Source organism: Ptychodera flava, chromosome 12, assembly GCF_041260155.1.
Source record: "Ptychodera flava strain L36383 chromosome 12, AS_Pfla_20210202, whole genome shotgun sequence".
NCBI classification, from domain to species: domain Eukaryota; kingdom Metazoa; phylum Hemichordata; class Enteropneusta; family Ptychoderidae; genus Ptychodera; species Ptychodera flava.
The window spans coordinates 41,146,982-41,159,768 of record NC_091939.1 but is presented as its reverse complement, the minus strand read 5'-3'; the positions used below and the strand labels follow the sequence as shown (position 1 = coordinate 41,159,768).

At 37.7% G+C, this 12,787-nt stretch overlaps 1 protein-coding gene and 2 long non-coding RNA genes across 3 annotated transcripts in view; 1 reads left to right on the top strand and 2 right to left on the bottom strand.

The window, feature by feature from the left end:
- The first annotated feature begins 1,001 nt into the window (after positions 1–1,001).
- LOC139146374 (uncharacterized) lies at positions 1,002–2,864 on the top strand. Its single transcript, XR_011555134.1, has 3 exons — positions 1,002–1,395; positions 2,079–2,288; positions 2,488–2,864. It is a non-coding gene; the product is annotated as an uncharacterized lncRNA (long non-coding RNA).
- Positions 2,283–4,163, bottom strand: LOC139146373 (uncharacterized). Its single transcript, XM_070717760.1, has 3 exons — positions 3,899–4,163; positions 3,266–3,449; positions 2,283–2,766 (listed from the first exon to the last, which is right to left on the bottom strand). Exons 1-3 carry the CDS (start codon positions 3,980–3,982, stop codon positions 2,456–2,458), a joined length of 579 nt encoding a protein of 192 aa, XP_070573861.1. The 5' UTR covers positions 3,983–4,163; the 3' UTR covers positions 2,283–2,455.
- A 5,624-nt stretch (positions 4,164–9,787) lies between these two features.
- LOC139145910 (uncharacterized) overlaps positions 9,788–12,787 on the bottom strand; it is a 39,680-nt gene continuing 36,680 nt past the window's right edge. Inside the window, exon 3 of the long non-coding RNA XR_011555044.1 lies at positions 9,788–12,458. This is a non-coding gene — a long non-coding RNA (uncharacterized lncRNA). The remainder of the gene's footprint in view (positions 12,459–12,787) is intronic.

The following is a 12,787-nucleotide window of genomic DNA, read 5'->3' as shown; positions in this document are numbered from 1 at the left end:
GCATAATATGCTTTCTCATACTGAATTCTCATCATAGAGACTACAGAAAAGTATCAGAAATTTGTCGTGCTTTCCATATGAACTGTAGATTTCATAATGGTACACTTTCACTTAGCAAACATCGAGATATCTCCGACTATATCTCTGATTATTAAAGTATGGCGCCCGAAGAACGCACCGAAAATATGAACATCCTGAAAGTCATGCACCGGAAGGGCGTGCTGAATTATGTCTGATATATTAAAGTAATGCGCTTGAAGAGCACACTGAAAAATATTGAACAAACAGATATCTCTGATATATGTGTGCCTGTTATGTTAAGTCGGGTGTGCTGAAAAATATCTCTGATTATTAAAGTTACGCGCCCGAAGGGCGCGCTGAAAATGCAACTGAATGATATGTGGCTGACGCAATGCATTTTAGGCAATGATGAGCCTGTGTCAAAATTCAAAAACCCACTGACCCCCCCCCCCCCCATTGGGCATTTCAAAAACATGGTGACCCCCCTATCACCAAAGTCAAAAACAGGGTGACACCCCCCCATGAATCCACCGCCCCCCCAGCGAAGAAACTGACCAGTCCCTAATGCGCCCGAAGAGCCCATGTAAAATATTGAATATACAATATCTCTGATATATGTAGGTCTGAAAAATATGTCTGATTATTAAAGTAACACGCCCCAAGGGCGCACCGAAAAATGCAACTGAATGATGAAATTTGCTGCTGACACGATGCATTTTAGAAAAGTGTATGGCCCGTGTGGAAATTCAAAACACTCTGACCTCTATTGGGCGTTTCAAAGACATGGTGACCCCAACACCAAAGTAAAAAAAGGGTGACCTCCCATGAATTCACCGCTCCCAGGCGAAAGAAACTGACCAGTTCCTCAGTTTCTACTGGTACACAGGACGACTGCATTCATACGGCGAGATGCACTTTCGTTAAGATATAGAGGGCGCTAAAGAATACCATTGGTGTAAATTTTTCCAAGGCGTCAGACATAGTAATTACCGTCCACAAGCAAAACTTACGCGATGTATGGCCCTAAGGCTCGATGTGAACGTCGTTTATCTTTCAGAGTCAGTGATTACTGTTAAGTTGGAACGTATCACTGAAAGTATCCACGGAACATTTCTCTGTGAAGGATAATTGTTTTCTGAGCCAGAGACTTGCAAGGAACTGACGAGAACTGCACGCTTCATCAGATCCACTGCCGGGCTTCCTCTGTACTGTGAGTGACGGACAAGATGGCGGTGCATATTGACGATATTCAAGTGTATATACAGTGCACTGCGTTTCGGATATGGCTAGGAACGATCCAAGTTACCTCCCGAACATATTTCATTTAATGTGGAATCATTTTAGATATATCGTGCGACCAAACAGGAGTCGAAGGTGAGTCACAATAACAGTTTCCTTTGTGGCAATATAATGCTCAGTTTAAAATTAATATCTGGGCCATCGCTCTCAGAGTTAGACACTAAGACAGTAAAATTTCACAGCAGATGCTCCTGACGCAGCCGCTTATCGGCTAGTTAGTCTACTCCCCTCAAACGCGTACTCTGTGATTTAGGCTTTAAAGTAATATTTAGTTAGGACAGAGGGCAGAATACCGAGTTCAAGATCGATTGATGGAGCAGACGATCAATCAAGCAGACTTCCATACCCACAGAGTAGCTATGGCTCCTCGGCGTATGCTTGTTGAGAATACTGCAGCTCGCCTTAGCACTCCAGTTATACTGAATACAGCTTACTGACGGCCGTGCTTAGCTTGGACTCCAATCATTCTGCACAGCTGACTGATGGAAAATTGTAAGCTGCAACAAAGTAGAGTCAGAAGTGATAAATGAATGAAAATGTGTTTTTTAATAGTTATAAAAAAATATGAGAGAAAAATATCTGTAAGATGCTGTAAATGGTAATTATTGCATTCTTCTACTTCATGTACGCTTTTTTTCTTTATTAATTCTGTTTTGTTTTTGACTTTATACTGATTTTGCCTGTCTCTTACCTAGGCTTAAAACTCCTCATTTTCCAATGCCAAATTAAATTTCATACATTTAATTTCTGTTTGATAGGAGTTGCACCAGACCATTCTATGACAGCAATCAACCCTTACATTGTATAACATGTACTGACTTTGTGAAGAACTCAACCTCTCACAGAGAGCTGAGACTTTGAAACGTGACCTTGACGATCTGATGCAGAGTTGGACTAAAGTCATCTCACCAGTCAAAGAAATGAAAGACACACTGGACAAATCTGTGGATGATGTCAAGCAATGGCAGGTAAGAGGTTTAACCCTTTCACAGCCACATACATTAGCTATGGTAAAAGATGGGAAATACATAACACCTCAGGAGTGATAAACTAAGCTTTGTTTTTTCAGAGATAAAATTGATTGTTGATTCAATTATCAGTTCATTAAAATGTGATTTCAATTTACAATTTTAAACTATGTTTTTAATTTTCGCCGTTTAATTTCAGGTTTGTCTGATGATTTGACGGGATGTACTGACAAGTGGTGCATTTTCATAAGCTGTTGTAGCTGCTGAAGTTTGTCTGGCATCCTGCTGTAAGTTGCACCCAGCCTGTTGAACTCTGAATGCACCCCTTCCATTCCCTGTTCTCCATGGAGGCCACATCCAACACCTCGTACTTCCATCCATGGTAACACATGATCTTCTAGGATGTGCATTTTAGGTGTGACACTTTCGTTGGGGAACTTATTGCGGAAATATCGCATAAAGTCTTCTACGTTATGTCCTAAAAATTGAATATGGATAGTTTTTCTGAAAAAACTAAGGTTTTATACCCCCATCCTATAATCACTGATGAAAATAAAACTGAAATGTGTAAAATGAGTTTGTGTGATCTCATGATCATTTATTTCTTTCTTACGAGAAGGCCATTTTGCATGAGATTTTGTCATGTGTAGAATTACAAGGGAAAATAATCAAAGAAGTCTTGTATAAAACTCTGTTTTGGACTTAGAGAAAACAGGATGACATTTTTACAACCTAAACTTCTGAAATTGTATGCCATGCTATGTGGACTAGGGCTTCTATTATACACCTGCAATTTGACCTTTGGGCCATATGCTTTTGATGAAGTGACCTTTAATGGTGACCGTGCATTCGTCTGATGCATTTTATATACATACAATTTGAACTACCAAAGTGCATCGATTTTATGAAAGGTTTTCAGGTCAAGTACCTTTAAAATTATTCAATTATCACAGGGTTTCTTACATCAGCTTACTTACCAAACTCACTGATCTCACTGGGGGATAGTGGTCTACTGACGCTGTACAGAGAGTGACATCTACTGAATTTGAGCAGCAGAGGCTCAAACAAGTCATGGATCTCATGTGCCATGTCAATAAGTGATGGGCACATGGACTGCACACAGTTAACCACAGTCGCACAAATCTTGTTGATGTTCTTGGGCTAAAATAGAATTTATACGTGTTAAGGTAGCATATGTCCTATAAATGAAAGACTTCAATCTTAAATTTGCTCTGAAACTTTCCTGAGAGAAACTTGCAACCGTACTTTCACCAATTTGAGAAGAATTAAGAATCATCGGTCACCTTGCAAATTTTGTACTAGAGAAACAAATTACACTCAATGTTTATTGACACTTGAAATTTGAAATGGATAGAAATCCCTTTGTTAACTCAAGGAGGAAAAATACATTTTGAATTTTCACAAAACCAAGCCAGTGAAAACAATTCATACCCACAGTGCTTCAAAATAAACCCCACTCATGGTAAACCAGAAAAGAGTTGTAAAAATATGAGTTCCAATCAGGAGAATTTTATCAGAAGGTAGTGTCATGAGTTAAAAACAATGTTGTGGCAACAATGTTGTTTCCAAAAGGCCATTATGATACCAACCTTTAAACAAGTATCTACGTGGTTTCCAATGAAGCTCTTTCCATGATATGCCTGACGTTTAACATTAATACTCTGCAGTGTCATATCAATGGCCTGGATGATATAACCAGTCTCACTTGGCAAGCTTTTCTGTTTTGTAGTAATTTTTGTTTGCTACAGGAAAAAATAACAAGAATCAATATACTAGTACTCTGTTATAACTGTATAATCCATGTCATAATGCAATGTACATGTAATCACAAATGCATTCAATCTTCTATGCTAAAAAATGTATTGCATCAGCAGCAAGTAGTACCAAATTTCCTGAGAGTGAATGTCTTTTTCATACTGTATTTTCATCAAAACATGACTGCGTAGTTGAATAGCTAGTATCAAAACTGAGAATGACATTAGCCTACTAACCAGAGTTTGTAGCTCTCTTTGTTTTTCACATTTCGCAGCCTGCAACCAATTCATGTCTGTGCTAGTCTGTGGAGAGTCTGATTCCTGTTGGTCATCTAACATGGAAGAAATCATCTGACCATCTATGTCCAACAACTCCTCATCGATCTTTGCCATGGTATCTTTTAAAGAAGCTATTTCAACTGCTAGGGCCAGATAGGTGTTAAAATCTGCCCGGACCTGTGTTGCAGGTTGAGAGTTACTGTCAGGAGTGTTCTTGTGTATTTGAAGATACATTTGAACATCCAGAGGTATGCAGTAACTCTCTAGCAAGTTGAATAGCTTCAAGAAGATTCCAAGGCTTAGATGCAATGCTGGTGGGCAAACCTGTCAAAATATGCAAAGATGATAAAAGCATTATTTTCATTGTTATGTATTTGTTATCATTGACTGCTCTTAATGGAATACAGTACTGTACTTAAGTTGTTTTATATTCACCTGGCTAATTGGAATCATCAACATTGGCTGATGGACACAGTTGAAGTATTTGGATGCATCTTTTAATCTGGCTCCTGCTGCTACAAAACTGTTATTGAATTGGATGATATCTTCCACTGTTCGAGGACATTGTTTGCCACGCTCAGACAGAGGTTCCTTGGCCAGATCTTTATCTATGTTGCACCACAGGCAGAATGTTTACCTAAAATGAGATATACACAATTGGCACTATAATTTGCTTGACATGAACACAAACAGTCAGAATATACTTCAATAGAACAATCACTGAAATACCTGCCAAGATCAACAGACTGCATTAGTATATGCCCAATCACTTTATTCTATAGTAGCTTTTCTCTTAAAATTTTGATCATATTCAGATGAAAATATTAATTACCAAACTTACCAGCAGCGCCAGATAAGCCATACATCTTTGTCTCATACTCATAGTCACCACACATAACCACCTCTATTGTGTATTTGCTGCAAAATATCGAACAAATTGTTGTGTTTACATGTACATATAGCTTTGATTGAGATTACATTGTTTGCGCTCACTCAACTGAAAATATTACATAAAGAGGTAATAAAGGAGGTGGATCAATGAAGTTCATCTTTGAAGTCTGCAATCTGGAGCATCCAAATGCAAAGGAAAACACTGTATGCACAAACAACTGCTAAATGACTTAAAAGTGATAGACTTTGGAAAATATTTAATCCTTTGGCTTAACTTCACATAGAGACACCTTCATCAAACGGCTGAATCACAGTTACTCAATGACATGGCAAGACCAGTGTGGTATATTTTATGGATAATTTGCTTCAGACTTACTTCCATTTGTGTCCGTTCAAACTGTTGACAACCTGGGCATAGTTCTCTAGTGCCACTGTCGTGTTGTAATGACTGTCACCGGCCTCAAACAACAACCACACTACAGTGTTTTCCTTTGCATTTGGATGCTCCAGATTGCAGACTTCAAAGATGAACTTCATTGATCCACCTCCTTTATCACCTCCAATTTTAATTTGGATGATGTCTTCAGGGATGGTTCCACAATGCCAGGTTAACCTACCAAGTCTGAAATGCAAAATTATCTTCATCCCATTAAAAATTAGGCAGGGAGAATGGATGCACATGTGAATAACACTGACACGCTATGGTGAATGTATATTCTAAAATACTGATCAATGACAATGTAATTGTGTGGCATTGCTTTGCACATCTCTCTCTCTCTCTCTCTCTCTCTCTCTCTGTCTCTCTCTCTCTCTCTCTCTTTCTCTAATATATTATGGTACCTGTAAGATATTTTGTATTTATCTGGAAAGGCAAACTATTTACTCACTCATGATTGGCTGCTAAGTGTTGCTCAACCAGAGCAAGCAAGTCATCACAGCCAACCAGTGGTGCCAATCGTATTTCCATCTTTTGTTTGCCCGTAGATGTTTTGACAGGAAATGTAAATGGAAGGTATTCTGCATACAGTGATGGTGTAAGGGCAGCAAACTCCTTCCTGTCATGCACCTCACTTCTCAAACTCAGCTTCCATTTTCTCAGCCACCTTGATGAAAATAAAATGACCATGCATTAGTAAGTCAAACTCCACACAAAATATCACACAACCCTTATAGAATATATATTCTGTCAAGTCAATATTGACAACGTGTTTTTGAAAGAGACATACAATGTAAAAATGTTGCTGAAGCCATGAGAGTATGTTAAACTAATAACACAGACAGCAGTTACCACATGATTAAAAGTTCAATATATCAGATTTAGAGATGCTGGTGTTGTCACTTCCTAGAACCAGCCATATGGAAGTTCTCAAATATTTTTCATACTTGAATCAAGTTTTTACAAGTTTCAACTGTAAAGTTAGACATGTACTGAAAGACTACTGAGCTGCTTTACTCACTGTTTCAGTTTTCGGAATTGATACCAAGTCAGACGCATGTCTACTTTCATACTGAGACCATCACCAGCTTTCATGTCTGGGAGGAGACCAAGATTACTAAGGACAGCTGCCCTCTCTGTCTTATCAAGTGTCTTGATATCACAGGAAAACTCTTCACACAGTCCAGAATTACCACCACTGACTTGGTTCCTAAGTTGACAGATGACTTTACTTCTGTTTAACTTGGTTCTGGAGTCACTGATGCACTGTCTTTCCTTGGCTTCGTTATGCGCTGCATATAAATTGGCTGAAGAAATAAAAAGTGCATAAATGCCACTGCTGATTATCCCCATACCTTGTATTATGTGTATTCATATTAGGCCAGAGAAGAAAAATCTTGTTCATCGGATCTTTTGGACCAAGGCTCAGGAGCGGCGAGCAAAAAATCTTTTTTTTAGATATTTTTCCCTTTAAGGCTAACCAGAAATATCACAGACAAGATACACTGATACTGGTTATTGAATTCAACATTATATTTCTCAACAATATCATAGGAAATTACATATACAGTTGGTGTTTGCACACCATAATGTATGTGCTCACAGTGATATTGTTTTTCTTTTAATGGAAGTTATTAAGTAAATATCTGAAATTTCTGTAGTTTGGATCATGCAGTATTTTCTGTTACTTTTCATGATTGGTTTTGCTCACATATTATCATCAATCTACAAAAAGTGAGACTGATCTCAAAGAAGTGACAATAAAATCTAAAACTTACAGGACCACCTGTTTTAAAACGCACAGGAGCACCACTTTGTGAATTTGGTGTGCAGTCCACTTTCTCCTTCAGACATTTAGTGGCAAGGTCTTCAAAGCCAGGAATATTAGAAAGTGTGACGCCAGGCCTCAAAAGCACAGAAACTGCATTTTCGGTCTCACTCGGGGTCGTTGGTTTTGAAGCCTCAGCAGGGTTGACATCACTACACTTATGCGATTTTAGTTGACAGAGTTGTAGGGTATCCTGACAAGTTGGACAGGTCATGTACTTTTCCCCAAGACAGGTATTGAACGGGATGGCGCATCTTATTATACAGGTAGGTGAGGTGATTCCAAAACGACAAATGGGACATCTACTGACAGTTGTTGATGCCGAAACCCATTCACGGAGACACTCACTACAGTATATGTGACCACATACTATTTGTACTGGCCCATCGAGCACCTCTTTACATATTGGGCACATAAATTCAGTAGAAATCTGGTCAACAAATATGCTAGGTTGGAGACATATTTCACTGCCACCTTGAAAGCTCTCAGATTTTTCACTTTCAATTTTCATTAATATGTCATCTATGTTTGCTGACTTTTCTGAAGGGGGGCACTGTTGAACAGATTTTTTAAGTTCATTGGCAGAGCTTAGAGATGATGATGGTTGAGCTACATATTTGTGGGGGGACTTCAGTTGCTTCCTAGATCTGCCTCCCTTCTGGCTGGCCACTAACAGTGAACAGATGCAACACACCCCATTCCGCGGATGTTTAGACCAATGAAAAGGCTCTCCATTGAATTGATAGACCTTTCCCAGCAGTATGGCTTGCTTTACATGCAACAATTTTCTGTGACAGTTGCCACAAAAGTGCAAAGGATGAACCCGTTTTCATCGCTCGTAACATCAGTACTAAAAGTAACCTTGATATCTCCGACAAACTCACGTACTCTGTACCTACGACTTCCGGGTCTGTTTACATTGCCACAGCAAAGTCTACATCGTAACTCGATCGCTTTTTGATGAAGTTCGAGGTCAGCCACAACTGACATATTGATTAGAACTTCGATGATTGAGTTTTGTACCGACCGTTAGAAATATTAATTGGCGTAACAGGTTTAAAATCGTCGAAAATTGTAACATTTTTGAACGTCGTGCCCCGGCATCAGAGACTACGCCCGGACATATACCCATGATCAAACTTTGCTAAATTCAGCATAAAATACATAAAACTCATTTCATTAATGTTTAAACTCTGAAAAAATATTTATTCTGCTCGACAAATATGACGATTTTACAATTGTTGTGAAATCATGCCATTTACAGGGCAAGAAATTTGCGTCCGTCTTCAACGGTCGTCAGTCAACTATGGCATATGGTGCCGTTGAAATTTCTATGTAAACACAGTGAATGACGTAAGGGTATTCCCCAAACTCTCATGTGACATCACCATATAAGGTTAATTTATTTAAAATGGGCGGGAAAAGTGTGAAGAACGTTCGACCCCCCATGCTCTAAACATTTAAATATTCCAAATCACGAAATATCACGCGTGAGAATTGCGATCTCGTTTACCGCGTATGCGCACACTGATTTTCCGCGATCGACCGCAAATAAACAGACGTGCATAATATGTAGTAAAGCCCCCCAAAATATGCAAATGTATGCAAAATATATGCAAATATTTATGCAAATCATTCCAAAATGGCCACCATTTTTACCTGAATTTTGGAAAAAGACATTTTTACACATTTTCTACATGTTATTTCAATCAAAAGTGATCTATGATAAAATGTATGCACATCATGAAATAACTTGGAGAAAATTTGAGAAGAAAATATTAAATAATGTAAAAGCTATAGGTAATTTTTGAAATGTATAAAAGCAAGGCAAAAGTGGATGTCAAGCAGTCTTGGCCAACTGCGACATGTTTTTGACATGACGGTTTGCTTTTTTCTGTGACATATTGCCCGTTTCAATAATTTATCATATAAGTGTTCTCAATAGTTGTATTTTGTTTTACATTCCGTCCTTTTAATATGCACTTTAAATTATTCTATGCAATTATATGCAAATTTGTTTTGCACTCTCTTAGGAATAGGTTGGGATGCAGTCGCCCTTTCCACGAGAGCATCTCAATATCAAAGAGTATAGGTTTTGTTTGTTTAGGCAAATACTTATATGACATCACAAAAATTTAAGCACAGTTATGTCAACTCACAAACCCTATAAATACACAAACATTTGTACATACACATGTACACATATATACATACACAGACTATGGTATACATTTTATAAACGGAGAAAGATAAGTTTAATGTACCACTCTGGTAAAAGTGGAAACAGAAACATGATACTTCGCTTTTCTCATTAAAAAAGAAAGAATATCTTATAATATTTCTTTGTTTTCCTTATGATATGAACAATGTATTTGTTTTCCTGAGAAAAGATCTAAAAATATTAAATATTTACAATGATTCATTATCCAAAATTGGCACGTTCATGGGACTATGTCCTTATTTCTAACATGCATGTCCATGCAAACACAATTTAACAATGAACTTACACTCATTTTGCTGCAGTTGTAAAACTTAAAATTGGCTGAAAGTCTCTTATAAGAGAACTGCTTAGAAATCCCTGAGGTGAAATATCCTTCACCAGTATAGGTGCAAATTGGAACATAAGAATGTGTTTCAATGTTGAAATTCAATAATAAGTAAATGAAATGGCAAATGAGGAATATAAATAAGACTGGAACTTATACATCAATATTCATATCTGGAATTCAAAGACTCCTCTGTACAATCTTGACATAAATATTTGCATGTTGAACTGGCAAATGTTTCACACATAATAAGGATGACCAGCAAATAACTATAAAATACACAGTTTGTTGAAATTATGACCTGTACACATGTATGATAGCTTGATTCAGTGTTAGTACATTATCAAATCTACATCAAAACATATTTCACTGCGTTCAAACTATGATTTGTTTTGTCAGTTATGGGCTTGCAGATGACCTATGACCTTACATCAGAAGGGTTGTACAATAAACTTTGAACTACATCAAAACATATTTCACTGCTTTCAAACTATAAATTTTATTGGCAGTTGGGCTTGTGTGTCTGTGGCAGATGAACTATGACCTTATATCAGAAGAGTTGTACAATAAATTTTGAACTACATCAAAATATGTTTCACTGCTTTCAAACTATAAATTGTATTGTTAGTTCAACTTGCAGATCAACTATGATCTTACATCAGAAGAGTTGCACAATAAATTTTGAACTACATCACAATATATTTCACTGCTTTCAAAACAATAATTTGTATTGTAAGATCAACTTGCAGATCAACTATGATCTTACATCAGAAGAGTTGTATGATAAATTTTGAATTCCAAATCAAAACGTATTTCAAAGAACTCCGGATCATGTCAATCATCCATATCACATTTGAACATACCAGTATCATTATGGTATATGAAACTTTTCCCCAAATTTTATTATCTTTATAATTTATTTATTTACATATTTAAATGATGCTCCCTCTTTCAGCTGTGAGGCAAAGATGGATATTGCACACAGTGCACTTAGTTTGACATTTTATTTCCCTGCCCTGTGAAGCATAGCAGTGTCTACAGTTTTTTTCTTATATTTTCAATAAATGGCAAATGCATTTATTATTATTATTAACATTATTATTCGTGTTAAGTCTTGGTAATATGGGATTCTCTGAATTTTTCTCAAGGCCTGCAAGCTGTCTTATCAGTTCTTCCCTAAAGTCAAGTTGACTATAATCCTAGGGTCTCCTCAATTCATCATATTCTGGGAACTCCTCCCGAAACTGTTGAAATAATTTCCACCATTTTGTACATTTATGCACAACTCAATACATGCCTATCAGCTGATCTGATAAATCAACACCCCCATGTACTTAAACTTATTATAGTCTCTTATTGCAACTGGCTGGTTCACTTCAATTCTCTGAAACATTCCCTCCCTAGATTTTGTACGTCTCTGTACTATGGTATGTTCAGATGAAGTATGGATGGTTGACATGATACACACTGCCCTATTGTCTTTCCATTGCAAAGTAAGCATATTGTTTCATCCCTGTACCATCGCATTGATCCCCTTTCTGCAGTCCTTTCCCACCTGGCATCCTTCATACAAGCTGGAAAACCCCGTCGATTTTTTGTTATTGTCCCACACGCAAGAACACCTTGTTCCCTCAAATCATGCAATAACACTGGGGAAGTATAAAAATTGTCAAAATAAACATGGTAACCATTATTATACAAATCCCTACAAAGACCCATGACTACATCATATCCAAACCCATTCCTTGATGTGTTTGTTCCCCTCTTCCCTAAATAAATATCAAATTCAAAGGTATAACCTGTTGCAGCATCTGCAAGTACCCATAACTTAATTCCAAATCTCTTTGGTTTGTCCCTCATAAATTGCCTCACAGGGACCCTACCTTTTGCAGCCACCACACGTTCATCCACAGACACTTGCTGAAAATATTGTTTACAAATGTATTTCATATGTGTGTACAGTTCCTCAACTTTAGATGGTCTGTTCTCTGCATCTTCATGATCTGGGTGACTGATTTTCAAGAAAGCCATATAGCTTTAAATCGTTGGCGAGATGGTATGAAGGATCTTGCCCAGCAGCCGCTGTATAAAGACTGGACACTCCAATAAGAGTCGTAGTTTGGTAGCCTTACCAGACCCATAAAAATCAGCAACCCGATGAACTTGTACAACTCATCTGGTGTAAGGTCACTCCAACTGCCATCAGCTTCTCCATACCTTGGGTTTGAGATGACATTGTGATGGCCGTATATGTTTGTATATTCACATATACGGCCAATCACCTCCACAGTGAAAAACAGCATAAAAAAATTGTATACTCGAGTCATTGTGTGCACTCCCCGTCTGGTCAGCCGGAATCTAAATGCATTTGGGGCTGGGCCACCATCATCTGGCTGATTGTATCCAAAGTGAACCCTAGAAATAGAAATAAATGAGAAATAAATGAAACATGTTGTCTGCAGCAACTTACAAATAAGTGTATACATAACATTTTCTAGTACGTAATTCAGAACTTCGCCATTACAGTATGCAAATTCGAACACTTCCGGGTTTGCCATCCCACACAACTTCAGTGCGTAAGTACAAGTTTTAGATGTTCTAGAGTTCATCTGCCATTTTGCCATAGCCATCAGGATTCAGCTGCACAAACTAAATGAGACCAATTCATTGTCAGACAAGATTCTGTCCAACCTTCAAACCGAGAAATACTATCTCAATGGGGTCAACATGTTGTGTGTGCGTAT

Bases quoted from the DNA above. Each gene is read 5' to 3' on its own strand.
- LOC139146373 (XM_070717760.1), bottom strand. From the start codon at position 3,982: ATGACACTGCAGAGTATTAATGTTAAACGTCAGGCATATCATGGAAAG. The intron at 3,450-3,898 runs GTTGGTATCATA...ATTCTATTTTAG, and splicing joins ACGTAGATACTTGTTTAAAG to CCCAAGAACATCAACAAGAT. The intron at 2,767-3,265 runs GTAAGTAAGCTG...TTCAATTTTTAG, and splicing joins CAGTGAGATCAGTGAGTTTG to GACATAACGTAGAAGACTTT.